The following is a 13,713-nucleotide window of genomic DNA, read 5'->3' on the forward strand; positions in this document are numbered from 1 at the left end:
CATCACTAAACACCCACTGTACCGTCCTCCATCACTAAACACCCACTGTACCGTCCTCCATCACTAAACACCCACTGTACCGTCCTCCATCACTAAACACCCACTGTACCGTCCTCCATCCATCACTAAACACCCACTGTACCGTCCTCCATCACAGAGCCCGCCAGCCCGGGGCCGGACTCGGACAGCACGGCGGACACCATGGACACCATGGACACCATGGAGGTGGACAGCAGCGACACGGAGGGGCTGAGGGGGCTGGAGGACCCCGAGGAGCCCACCACCCCGGAGGACAAGATGTTCTTCATGGACTCCCCTTACCTGGACCGGGAGAAGGACGAGGAGCCCGTCAAGATCATCAGGTAGGGGCGCGGGCTGGGCGGGTGTCATTTTGAGACGGGACTGGGGATTTTATCTGAGGACATCAATCAATAATAGGAAATAAACCTCCCCAGAAATCTGCTATAGAGCCCTGGTACACATTGTTGTGTATGGTAATATGCCCACGTTTGCTTTTGAGTGTGTCTGTGAGTGTGTGTAAGAGTGTGCTTGTGGTTTGCTTCCATGCTTATGGTTTCCTATTGGTTACGTGTGTATATGTGTAATTGTTCGTGTACGTGTTTGCTATCATAATTGTGATTTTCCATTCCTTACACACGTGCGTTTGGGTGTGTGTGTCTGTGTGTGTGTGTCTGTGTGTAAGTGTGCTTGTGGTTTGCTTTCATGCTTATGGTTTCCTATCGCTTACGTGTGTATACGTGTAATTGTTCGTGTACGTGTGTGCTTCTGCGTCTGTTATCATACTTGTGATTTTCCACTCCTTACACCCGTGCGTTTGTGTGTGTGTGTGTGTGTGTGTGTGTCCGTCTTGGCGCCCAGCACCTCCACCAACACCAACATCCCCCTGATGCGGGTGGTCCAGTCCATCAAGCACACCAAGAGGCGGAGCTCCACGGTGGTGAAGGAGGGCTGGATGGTGCACTGCTCCAGCAGAGACAACCTGGTGAGACTGATAAGGCCCAAACAGCCATGCCCCTCCCTCCGTCTACCAGAACAGGGCTGGGACACCACACCCTGGCTGCACCAGCCCCCTCCGAAAGCCCCTGCGCTGTAGGCACAGGCATGATGTCCACACAGTTTCTCTCTCAAGTCTTTTATTGTATGTTGTCAACCTGGCACTTAAAAATACTACTTAGCATTGGAGCATCTTATCCCAGCTATCTTGTTGTATACGGGGAATGGGTTAATGGGGTAAATGCTTAGAGCTTGTTTCTATTAATATCTTTACCGTACCGACAGTGATAGATTGTTTCTCTTTCTTCTGACAAATGTACTTATTGTATGTCGCTCTGGATAAATGTGTCTGCTAAATGCCCTTAGTGTAAATGTAAACGTAACTTTTTCTTTTTTTTGAAACATTTAAATAGTTGTGTCAACAGACTTAGGGTGTCTGTTTAATTTCATAAAAGTCATAATCGGCTATCCCTCCCTCCCTCCCTCCCCCCCCCCCTCTCTTTCTCTCTCTCAGCGGAAAAGGCATTACTGGAGACTGGACAGCAAGAGCCTGAGTCTGTTCCAGAACGACACCGGAGCCAAGTTCTATAAGGTGAGACTAAAATGCGGGACATAGCTTGGCCGACTATGTTTAACCGGGGAGCTCTTGGCCTGGACTTGAAGTCCTGCAGACCAACATGCAGCATCATTTGTTGGAAACTCTATTGTGGTGTGGGCCGATGAAGTGCGGTGCAGATGGTAAGAACAAGTCAAATGGTAGCATGACGTGGCTCCACTGACATCTCTCCACGGCTCTACGATCGTCTTTTAACCACCTCTAAATGCTTTTACGGTCATTTTGTAGTTCTACCTACAGAAGGTGTTAGTCATAGGGAGGGTATCGGTGCAAACACTAGCTGCCTACTGGGCGATGTGTGACTAGGGTGGGGGGGGTTGGGGTGGTTGTGGGGAGGCTGTGCCGTGCTGCGACTGTAGACAGTACCGGGATCAGTTCGGCTCCTGTGGATCGGGCCCCCTGTGGTTTGTTTTGTTTGGGTTTATAGTCTAGGAAAGGCAGAAACGTGGTTACATGTGTTTTTCGTTGCCCGTGTGTTTTGTGACTGGCTGGGGCATTTCGGCGGTTTTCATGAAAAAGAACGAGGGTCCTGATTGATGTGTTAGCACGTGAACTTTGGTGCACACAGTGGACTGGAATAAGCAGGTCAAGTCTGCTGTGGTATGACACCAGAGTATGATCGCCGCTCTAGCCGTTTACGTGTATTTAAGTGTGTACACTAAGTTTAAATGGAAATCAATGTCACCATTGACCATCCCCAAGTGTAAGCTGAGCCCATGAGCTGCTCACATTACTACTTAGGTATAGAAGTGAAGTATAAACTGCGAAAGTCTTGGCTGGGCATTTATCATGATTCAGCGTTATTGAGTTAATTTGTCATTTTTCCTCGGCACATATAGCATGCCTGCAGTTGAGGACACAGCATTTCCTCCTGCACCGTTAGCAGAACTGTCCTCCATCGTACACGCTAGACCCTTTGGACGAATACGACGAGGAAACCGCTTTTTTAACTTCATGCGTGAACGAGCTAAAGCGACACCTCTCAGCGTCGGGGACCCCTGCTGTGCTCTGTGTGAGGAGTCCCATAGGCCTGCGGTGCAGGAGGCAACATGTGTTAACAACTGCAGCTCTGTGTCTGTGAGCTGTGGGTGTCACTTTGGCGCCCAGCCCCAGAGTTTTAGAGCAGCCATTACCCACTGAGCGTGATAGCATAGCAATTACACTCTGAGTTGGAGCGCCATCGCCCTACAACCCTGTGTGTGTGTGTGTGTGTGTGTGTGTGCGCGTGTGCGTGTGCGTGTTTGTGTTTGACGCATTCCGTCAGTGGCGGCAAGAAACTCGGTTACATTGCAAGTGTCTGGGGCGTGGAAGCAGTCTTCGGCGTGTCTGCGTGTGTCTTTCATGTACCTGCACGCACATACATTTTGCAACTTTCGACACTTTCTTCCTGCTTGCGGTCCCCTTGACTCTCTGAAGTGAGCGGCTTTGAGCTAATACTTAGCACTGAAGCCGGACTCCCGTTAGCACACCCTCCTCTTCTTCAACTGGTAGAGACCACGACCCTAACCGGAGAGGAGTAACCCCCAATGCTGTGGCTTTACTGGCCTCTTAAATGTGCTGTACTATACTACAAGACTGCAAGACTTGTACCACTTCTATAAAAGCTCTAGCTGTGCTGTGCTGTGCGCTGCCTGCCTCGCCGTGATTTTATCCGCGGCAGATCATTTGCAGGAGGCATGAGCTTTACAGAGAGTGTGGTTCTGCATGCCCCTAACTCTACATCCAGGAAACCTCTTTCCTGGAAGTCATATGGCGCTTTCGCCCTCCCTCTCTCTGAAGCGGCACTCTGCAGCCGCTCTCTCGCCACTCTCATCAGCGTGTGGCTCCTGTCGGCCACCCCTCGCCCCCGCCCCCTCCTTTTCCCCATTTTTGTCTTTTATGCCCCCAATCTGATTAGCGGTGGTGGTTGCGAGGCTTTTGGTTGGAGGGGGCATGGCAGCCATTTTGCCCATTTGGAAACCATAAGGCTGGCCACCGTTTGAAGACGAGACCCCTGTAGTTGTGGCTTTACTCTAAAGTGCCTTTTATGGGGGTAGGGGGGCTTCTCTCCTCTGTCTCCGCCAGATTGGTTCCTGTTGCACTTGTGCTCAACTAAAACCACACGCGCGCGCACACACACAGACACACACGCATGCACACATGCTGGATGCAGTGGAACAGTAGTTGCCATGTCTTTCGTCTCGGTGGGCAGTGGCAGCGCCAGTGGCTCGTGCTCTGATGGGGCCCGTGGCAGGCCCTGCCTTGTAATCAAGGAGCAACAGAGTACTTTAGTCACCACAGAGGCGGGTCACGTGACCCGGCCCCGCTAACCACAAGCACTTCATCTGATACTCCCTGGTTAGCCACACAGAGGGGACAGCCCGCGCTCCAGAATGATCACCCCCGATTGGCGAAGCCCGCTGTGTTCCTGTTTCTTTTCTTTTTTCTTCTTTTTTGATTCGACAGCGAGGTTTTAAGGTTTAAAGGAGACGTTTGAGGGAGGGATCTGGGCTGCTCTAGTCTCTCCTCCTCTGAGTGGGCTTCCAGTGAGACTACCAAAGCAACAGAGACATTTCCAGCCTTGGGATTGCCTGCTTTTCATTGAGACTTGGTTGCTTCTGACAAGCTGGAAACCTTTGTTGATTCAACAACAAGCGTGTGAGTGTTTCTGCCTTATTTTGCCCTAGTTCAAGTTTGTGGTTCCACTGCAATGTGTTGTCTATCTTGTGTGTTGCAAAACTGTGCAATTCATGAGGTTTCTCCTGCACTGACTTGGAGAAATGTTGAAGGTTTCTCTTCTCAAGTATTGCGCTCTTCCAGTGCTTTTCCTCTGAATATTGGTGGATTGTTTGTGGATTGTAATGTCTCTCTCTCTGTCTCCACCCCACCAGGAGATCCCCCTGTCTGAGATCTTGCAGGTGGAGCCGTGCAGGGACTACAGCCAGCTGGCCCAGGGCAGCAACGTGCACTGCTTTGAGATCATCACCTCCACCATGGTGTACTACGTCGGTGAGAACCACGGAGGCCACTACCACAGCCCCACGCTGGCCGCCTCGGGGGTGGGCCCCGAGGTGGCCCAGGGCTGGGAGAAGGCCATCCGGCAGGCCCTGATGCCCGTCACCCCCCAGTCAAGTGTCGCCAGCGCCGCCGGACACGGCAAGGACCACAGTGAGTTCGGCAGCTTGTGTGTAGGGGTGCTCGTAACAGCGTTTTGTTCAAGGGATGCATGGGGAGTGAATGAAGTGCTAGATATAAGTCCATATATATAATGGATAATGGATATTAGTCCATTATTTATGGACTGTCGTCATCATCACCATCATCAGGCATCATTGCTTCAATGCAACAACATATCAGGAAGAAAACCCTTGCATGTGCAAGCTATGAAGTGCATTCTGTTTCTGATCTGAGAACAGATTGTCTTAAATCTGCAAAATTTGCGAAGTCTCTGAGGGAGATCCATCGATTATGTGTCGTTATGTTCTGTAACCACTGTTTGCAGGATATCTAGTGGATGGGAACAGTACTCAGTATCAGGGGAGGCTCGAAGGAGTACTAACCTAAGCCTCAAAGGATTTCAAAGTAGAAAAGATGGATACTAAAAGCCATTGTCCAAGTGATTCATAGACAATTTGTCACTTTGACATTATCATTCGTATAACAAGTATAAATGTCAAACCTTTATTCCCAAACATATGAATTGTGGGTACCATCAAAACTATTTGATTTGGCAAAACAAAACATTGAGCTGGGATGGAAAGTTGAAGAGAACTGTGGTCTGAATAGGGTCATAATTATTGTTTCACTATAGTTTTGATGATGCCAGTGTGCTAATGATGCTAATAGAATGGCTATGAGCATAGGCAATCATTTTTGGATGTGTAGTCTGAGTACACCGAGTGCACATCTGGATTGTTCCCTGGGCCTGTATGTATTAAATGGATGCTCATCAATCTATTGTCAGAGCGGAGCGCCACATGCACTACCACAACGTGCACGTGTGAGAGATGAGCATCAGGGGTCAGAGAAGCTTGTGATGAGCCCTGAGAGCAACATTTAAATATGGATGAGTCAACTTCCTTTCAACTATCTGTGTCATTTTTGTAAGATTTTTTTTTGCATGATAAACATAATCATCAGAATCCTCGTTCTCTAGGTATATCGTCTGTATTCCTGTTGCAAATAGGTCGATGAAAACCCTCTCCAAATTGAACTCGTAAACGGGCTCTCTGGGACTGTTTAACTGAGTATAAGACACTACGGTCAAAGCACATACTTTCCCCGTTCAGTCATGAAATCGCTTTTCGGGCACAAGACATTGTGTAATGAAACGCATCATTGTGATTTAATGGATTTGTGTTTTATAACAAGCAGCTATGATAAGCCAAAGCTTGTAAAAAAGGCTTTTTGAGTATGTGAACGACCGACCTCGTTAACAGGATTCATGGTTCTGAATGGTGAGGTAATGTTAACGGGTGTTGTGTTCTCTTCCTCTTCTGCAGATGAGCTGTCCATCAGCATTTCGGTGTCCAACTGCCAAGTTCAGGAGAATGTGGTGAGTTAACAATTTATTCTTGTTGAAAAAAAAGTATAAGCTGAGTACAAAATGTGGAAGTTCAGCTCTATTTTCTGAGGGGGATTCCTGTGGTTTGTATGTCGTCATGAAGCGAAACAATCAAAGATATTTTGCAATATTGGAAAAAAATAAAAAAAAACATTTTAGAAAAAATCATCACAAAACCAGCCATTGTTAACTCGCAAACTACCAGCCAGTTTCAACTCGTAAATAGATCACCATGTTGTTCCTGAATGTGAACCTTGAGTAAATGTCTCTTGTGCAGGACATCGCTTCAGTGTACCAGATCTTCTCTGATGAGGTGCTGGGCTCCGGCCAGTTTGGCATTGTCTATGGAGGTACGCAGGCCGCTAATCTGAATTGCAAACTTATTTAAATGTTTTTGAGGACTAGGTGCAGTGTCAAAATCGTTCTGCAAAAGTTTAGTTTCATACTACTCAGCACAGAAATATGCACAGACACACGCACGCACGCACACACACACACACAAACGTTTTGAATGTATGTACAATGTGCATGCCATAATGTAGCTTCCATCTGTGACCAAAACCCTTGAAGGTAAACACAGGAAGAGCGGCAGAGACGTGGCCATCAAGGTGATCGACAAGATGCGGTTTCCTACCAAGCAGGAGAGCCAGCTGAGGAACGAGGTGGCCATCCTGCAGGTAGGAAGCGCACTTCAACCTCAACAACCACTCAAGCTGTCCACTAGTGACAACGGTCAAGGTCAAGGGTGGAGACATTTTGCTTTTGTCTTATCTATTCTATCTCCTGGCCACAAGGAGTTGCTTGTGACTGTGTGCTTATGGTGCACCAAAGTACAAAACTTGAGAGCAGGAAGGATACCTTTAGATGTTTCTTTGGGGGCAGTTGGAAAAGCTGCTTGTGCTTGTCTTTTCCTTCCAAGTACTGAATGTTAAACTGTAAAAGCTCTGCTTAGTTACCTAGATACTAAAACCAAATGTAATAATAAAAGTGCTGTCTGCTTGTACTTAACTGTGATCTCTCACTCTCTCTCACTCTCACTCTCACTCTCACTCTCACTCTCACTGTCTCTGTCCGTTCTCCAGAACCTGCATCACCCGGGCATCGTGAACCTGGAGTGCATGTTTGAGACCCCGGAGCGTGTGTTCGTCGTCATGGAGAAGCTGCATGGGGACATGCTGGAGATGATCCTGTCCAGCGAGAAAAGCAAGCTGCCCGAACGCACCACCAAGTTCCTGGTCACGCAGGTCTGCCCCGTCTAACCCCTCTGCTCCACACTCCGTCTGTTAGGAACACAGGTTTAGATTCCCTTCTGGGTTCTTCCCTTTGTCCTGCACTCCAAATAATTCTCTCTCTCTCTCTCTCTCTCTCTCTCTCTCTCTCTCTCTCTCTCTCTCTCTCTCTCTCTCTCTCTCTCTCTCTCTCTCTCTCTCTCTCTCTCTCTCTCTCTCTCTCTCTCTCTCTCAATCACTCATTCACTTACGCACTCACTCTCTCTCTCTCACTTGTCCTTTCTTTAACACACTCTCACATATCCCAGCAAAACCATGTGTGTGTTTCAACGATGTGTGTGTGCTTTTGTATGTCTTTGTTTTCGGTTTTGTGTGTGTTTCTTTCTTGTGTGTGGGTAAGTGTGTGTATCTCTGTGGGGTTCTGTCTGTGTCTATGTGCATGTGTAAGTGTGTTTTAGTGTGTTTCGTGTCCCGAGGCTCAATTTCGGCCATGGGCCCGGAGCATTTATTCTTGTGGTTAGCCATTGAGGTCTGGGTTTCAGTGGGGGACGGGGGTCTTGGTGGGGGAGGAGGTGGTGGTGGTGGTGGGTGATGCGGCCATTGTTTACTGGAACGTTGTGGTCTGGACGGCCTCCTCCCAGCGCGTGGATTACAGCCTGCAGAACGCCGGCGGCTTTGTGGCCTGATGAGACGCAGGGGGGTGGGGGGGGGGAGTGGGCCCCTGGGGACCCTCTGAGGGGCCCCAGCCCTCAGACAGAGCAGCCCTATTAGCTGCTGCTGGCCTGGCTCTCATGTGGCCGACAGGAGGTCGGTCAGAGCCAGGGTCAGTAGAGCCGAGGCGGGCACTCTGGTGTGGGGGCGCGCACGCTAGCGGTCAGCGGCTAGGTGTATGCAAAGGAGATGGGGTTTCCTTGCAGTGCAGCACAGTAGAGAACAGTCTAGTACTGGTATTGGTTGAAACTATTTAGGCATATTAGGCGAAATCTGCAACACCAACACCAATGTGCTTTGTCAGCCTTTTCGCCACACTTCCACTTTTTTCGGCTGTCTATGGCAATTATTTTGGTGATTGTTATTTCACAGTTCCTGATTACATAGATAGCAAGAGGATGTTATACTTTGGTTTGGACAGCGGGGTTTCTATGTTATTTCTTATTGTGCAGTAAGCGGAGGCCAGGATGATTTAAAAAAACATGAAGTGAGGAATTCATACTGACTTTTATTGCGATGCTTCTTTCGTAGATACTGGTGGCCTTGAGACATCTGCACTTCAAGAACATTGTTCACTGTGACCTGAAGCCGGAGAACGTACTACTGGCCTCAGCAGAACCCTTCCCTCAGGTGAGAAGCTCTTTGGTAAATTGGTCAAATGCACCGCATTCATGTAACGCTTTTCCAACCAGTGGCCACTCAAAGCGCTTTACAATAATGCCTCACATTCACCCATTCATGCACACATTCACACACCGACAACGGTGGGCCCGTCGGGGGCAGAAAGGGTAAGGTGTCTTGCTCAGGCACACCTTGACAGTCAGCTAGGAGGATCCGAGGATCGAATTAGCAACCTCCCGATACCACCCAAAGACGCTCTCTAAATATCTCCTGAGCCACATGCCGTCCTATGGTGCGTGCATGTCTGTGTGTGTGTGTGTGTGTGTGTGTGGTGTAGCTTGTACAGCTCATGTGTTTCCACAATCCTTCCTTTAAAAGTCTCAATCAATCATACCCCACACGCCCTCCCTCCCTCCCTCCCTCCCTCCCTCCCTCCCCACAGGTGAAGCTGTGCGACTTTGGCTTCGCCCGCATCATCGGCGAGAAGTCGTTCCGCCGCTCGGTGGTGGGCACGCCGGCCTACCTGGCGCCGGAGGTGCTGCGCTCCAAGGGCTACAACCGCTCGCTGGACATGTGGTCGGTGGGCGTCATCGTGTACGTCAGCCTGAGCGGCACCTTCCCCTTCAACGAGGACGAGGACATCAACGACCAGATCCAGAACGCCGCCTTCATGTACCCACCCACGCCCTGGAAGGACATCTCGGCCGAGGGTAAGGGGGGGAGGGGGGAGTGGGACTGGATGATTGCTGGTTTAAGCAGACTCACCTGGCCCCGTGTCCAACTGATCGGACTCTTGGGCTGGGTGGGCATTGAGAAATCGATATGCAACCACCACACTCCCTCAGAGAGAGGTCCCCTGCATGGGAATGTGGAGCTCATGTAGCATTGTCTTCAACCGTACAATAAAACCATCCTTGGTCTGGGGGAGCCCTGTTAAAGTCAACCAGGTGGAGAGGGGCAGCTCCACCCCCTCTCCGCTACACAGGGAGGGCCGTCGGTCAGTGGTACCAGACTCGGTGTGCAGTTGGAGCTCAGGCAGACGGTGTGATTGTCGGGCTTTGGAGAGTCTCCACCCCCGTGTCTGGGCTGAACGCCGTGGTTTAACCTACCATGATCCCCCCCACGGCTCCTTGACCTTATTCCTTTCTTTTTTACTTTCACTTTCTATTTCGTCTGCGTGGTTCTACGTTTTGTCTGACATGATCTTCGTCCCCTTTGTCAGGGAGATTCTAGGGATTCTTTACCGTTTATGATGGGCTTTTAGTGAAATCAGGAACCCTATATCTGGGACTGGATATATTGACATGTGTAAACGGCACCATTGGTCCCGGGGATAGGCGACCATGCGATGCTGCTATTGGATAAACTTAACGACGTTCGTCATAATTTAAACATGATCTTCTTTTTTCCCTTTCATCCGTTCACCCTACAGCCACGGATCTGATCAACAACCTCCTGCAGGTGAAGATGAGGAAACGGTACAGCGTGGACAAGTCACTCAGCCATCCCTGGTTACAGGTAAACCACTCTACACCCCAGTCCCCAGCTCACCGTCTGCGTCTCACCCTGGCCACATCAAGCTCCTTAACCCCCCCCCCTGCTCCCCCCCCCCCCCCCCCCCTCCTCCAGGACTACCAGACGTGGCTGGACCTCAGGGAGTTCGAGACGCGGCGCGGCGAGCGCTACATCACCCACGAGAGCGACGACGCGCGCTGGGAGGAGTACTCGGACGAGCACTGCCTCGTCTACCCCAAACACTTCATCATGGCGCCCAACCTGGACGACATGGACGAGGACCCCTAGTGGTGGGGGGGGCGGGAGGGGGAGGAACGCGCTTTAGAAGAGAAAAACCATGTGTGCTGTGCTCCACGGCGGACGGCAGGAGGAACTAGAGTGCAACATGGGAGGACTGCTTTGGCTGGCAGCCTTTCGGGAAAGAGTCCGAATAGGACCTCTACCAAAATAAGACCTCCTTCCTCCTCTGGGGGAGGAGCATGTGAAACCAGAGAGGGTCAAAGGTCAGGCCACAGTGGCCTGTGGAATGTGGCGAACAGCGTAGGACAGCAAACGTGTCCCGTGGAGGGAGAAGGCCGGCGTGAGCGCGTGGCTCCTGGCTGCGTGAGTTTGGCCACAGCCGCAGCAATGCGTCCAGACAACTGTTGGGAGATTGTTCTTTTCTGTTGTTGCTATGTTGTTTTCTTAGTTTTTTCGATTTGTCTCTGTTTGCACCGTACAAAATGACTTTCTTTGGATTTGCCAAGTTCAAAGAACAATAATACAAGCTGAGAAACGCGGTTGAATAGAATATACAACTGAGGTGAGGAGGACGCGACAAGGACCGGAAGAGAAAGTGAGAAAGAGCTTCCCCCGGGAATAAAGGGCACTTGACACAAGGGATCAGCGGTATGTGGTAGACAATCATTACATGGACCACAATGTACTACAGTTGTAGTTGTCGATTGTTTGTTCAACTGCCCTTGGGTTGCGTGCAACTGGAACTAACTTGTGTCTTCATTGTTCATGTAGTTACTAATTGTGGTAGGATTTTCTTTCTTCTCCTTTTTTTGCACTATGCTATCAAACGCAACATTTTGGCTGAGTTAGAGATCATTTGCTGCTATATCACATGAAGCAGAGACTGAATACATTCCTTACAAGGTGACCAGCTGAGCGTTAGTGTTCAGCAGAAGGCCGGTAAACCTTAGCCACAGCAAGCACAAAGTCACTCGGTCAGTCCATCCATGCGCCTAAATAGCAGAAGTAGGTGTTGGTTAGCCTGGATACACAAGACTTGTTAGGCCCAGGAATGGGAAAAAACAAAATCTTCTCCCTTTACCATAGAATTTCCTTGTGAGATGGTATTGAGTCACTACATTTCAAGGCAGGGGTGGTTGTGCAGCCGTCACTGCACAAGGTAGCATGAACGGATTCTGTGTTTACATCATGTTGGTATGACGTGATGTTATGAGACAAGGCTACGGACAGAAACTCTTGTGAGTTTTTTTCTATTCACTTTTATAACTGAGCATCATCATTGAATTCTACCCTCTTAATGTGCAACGATCGCAGTATTTTTATTCCATGTGACCCACAAAATAACCTTTACAATTCTGGAATATACGTGTTATTTTTGGTGTATTGTATGGATCTAAAGTTTTGTTGTTGGGTGACTTCAGGAGGCCGAAGTAGGCCTCGGTTTTTGAGAGAACAAAACATTTTTGGAAGTGATCGCATGGCTGCAATGCATTTTGAAGTGTGCTATTTCCTTATGCCCCTTTGGCTAGACATGAAATATAGTCATACACAGGTATAGTTGTGACTTTGAGAGTTTCACTTGGCAATCATTGACTCTAAAGGTTTGTTTCCCGTCTATGTTGCCGCTGGATTGGCAGGTGTGAGTGTTTTGTACATTTCAGTAATGCAATAAAGACATTTCTCAAATGAGAAGGACTTATGTCTTGTATCTTATCATGTAATGTAAGAACATATATCTTACTTTATACATATCGTTAACCATATCTATCCTAATACTTCTCCTTACACATTTGCATAGCCTACCTAAACATAACCATCTCTAACCTAATTCATTGTATATGTGACCCCCAACAGACCCGGCCCCCCGGAGGATTGCTGGCTTAAACTGCCTGACCTGTACTTCAATTTATACCAAACTTTACCACACAGAGCTCCACAACACTAAACACAACACCATTTTGACAAAACTTTGGTTTTAGTTTTGAAATAAAGCTATTCGATGTCAGCCACAACACATTCTAGGGTGGTATTTTTGGTCCAATCTTTTAATTGAATCAGTCTCTAGTCTTTAATTTAGTCTTTTTATTATAGTATACAGAAATAAGTTACTTACTTACTACAACAACAGCTAAGAACCCTCTTTTAAGGTTTCTACTTTATCCTTAAGGATTTAAAATGCTTCAGAGATGATACTTAAAACATTAACATTAACACGTCATAAATGCAATTTTTAGGTGATGTTTATGGTTGTTATGTTGGGGTTTTGCTTGAGCTCTAGGGATGTTGTTTGCAAACTATTTCTATGCAGGGTGCTCTGATCATATCTCTGGTCATATTCAAAAGGCGAAGGGGTGAAAGAATTTAAGAAATATATTTAAGAAATATAGGCCTACTCAAAGCCCAAATCATTGATATCATACCCTATCCAATAATAAAGAAATTTGAATTTGAATGGTAACAATTCCGTTAAATCCTCGTCCTCGTTTTGATAGTCTCACTCATGGCCGATCAGTGTGTTCTTTCTGATTAGCTCTTAATTGAGATCACCTGTCACGCACCCCTTTATTAAAGGTGAACACAATGGGTTTGGTTTAATTTTCAATGTGAGCAATGTGTCAATCGAGGTTGAGTTTAGTGAGAGTTGAAAGTTTTCGATCTAGATTGCAGATCACTATTGTCACTTTATACAAACTGAAAGTATGCGTTGTTGCGTGTTTGTTTTTGTGGGCATTTGACTGAACAGCCCAGACAAATATTGCTACCAACATGGCACTTCGAAACAGACCACCACAGTGAGTAAAAGTTATTTTCCTTTATTAAATGTTGACGTTTTTGGGCTGTCTCCTCAGACACAAGCCATCAGTATCCCTGCTCTTTGCACCTTGACATGCATGTCACCGCTGTTTGTTAACCTAGCTTTGCTGATTTGTATCTTGTGATGTGTGTGTGTGTCTTTCTTAACAGGTGTTGGATGACTGACAAGATCTATGGGGGGGCCCCCTTTGGGCCCCCCCATACCAACTTAGTCTTCAAAGGAATCTAGTGCCATGGGACTCCATTGTCTTCAAAACATCCTCGCAATACATGTGTATGAATGGTCCACCGAAGGGTTGATCTGGAAGCCACCACGGTCCACGCAGTAATCTGCTGCGTGGGCCGTAGTGGCTTCCAGAGCCATCTTTCGGTCTTGGTCAGGATTTGTTACTGTTGCCCTTCAATGTAGC

At 48.2% G+C, this 13,713-nt stretch overlaps 1 protein-coding gene across 3 annotated transcripts in view; it reads left to right on the forward strand.

Moving 5' to 3' along the window:
• prkd3 (protein kinase D3) overlaps positions 1-12,181 on the forward strand; it is a 41,022-nt gene extending 28,841 nt beyond the window's left edge. For 2 of the 3 annotated variants that reach the window (XM_030355977.1, XM_030355974.1), the window contains exons 8-19: positions 158-362; positions 880-1,003; positions 1,529-1,606; positions 4,501-4,777; positions 6,112-6,164; positions 6,451-6,523; positions 6,744-6,850; positions 7,256-7,417; positions 8,645-8,743; positions 9,177-9,444; positions 10,167-10,252; positions 10,364-10,537. In XM_030355977.1, the coding sequence (XP_030211837.1) occupies positions 158-362; positions 880-1,003; positions 1,529-1,606; positions 4,501-4,777; positions 6,112-6,164; positions 6,451-6,523; positions 6,744-6,850; positions 7,256-7,417; positions 8,645-8,743; positions 9,177-9,444; positions 10,167-10,252; positions 10,364-10,537 (1,706 nt within the window). Of the gene's footprint in view, positions 1-157; positions 363-879; positions 1,004-1,528; positions 1,607-4,500; positions 4,778-6,111; positions 6,165-6,450; positions 6,524-6,743; positions 6,851-7,255; positions 7,418-8,644; positions 8,744-9,176; positions 9,445-10,166; positions 10,253-10,363 lie in introns of all 3 variants that reach the window. The other variant, XM_030355975.1, reaches the window with a different exon arrangement.
• Positions 12,182-13,713: the final 1,532 nt, after the last annotated feature.

Source organism: Gadus morhua, chromosome 5, assembly GCF_902167405.1.
Source record: "Gadus morhua chromosome 5, gadMor3.0, whole genome shotgun sequence".
Lineage (NCBI taxonomy): Eukaryota > Metazoa > Chordata > Actinopteri > Gadiformes > Gadidae > Gadus > Gadus morhua.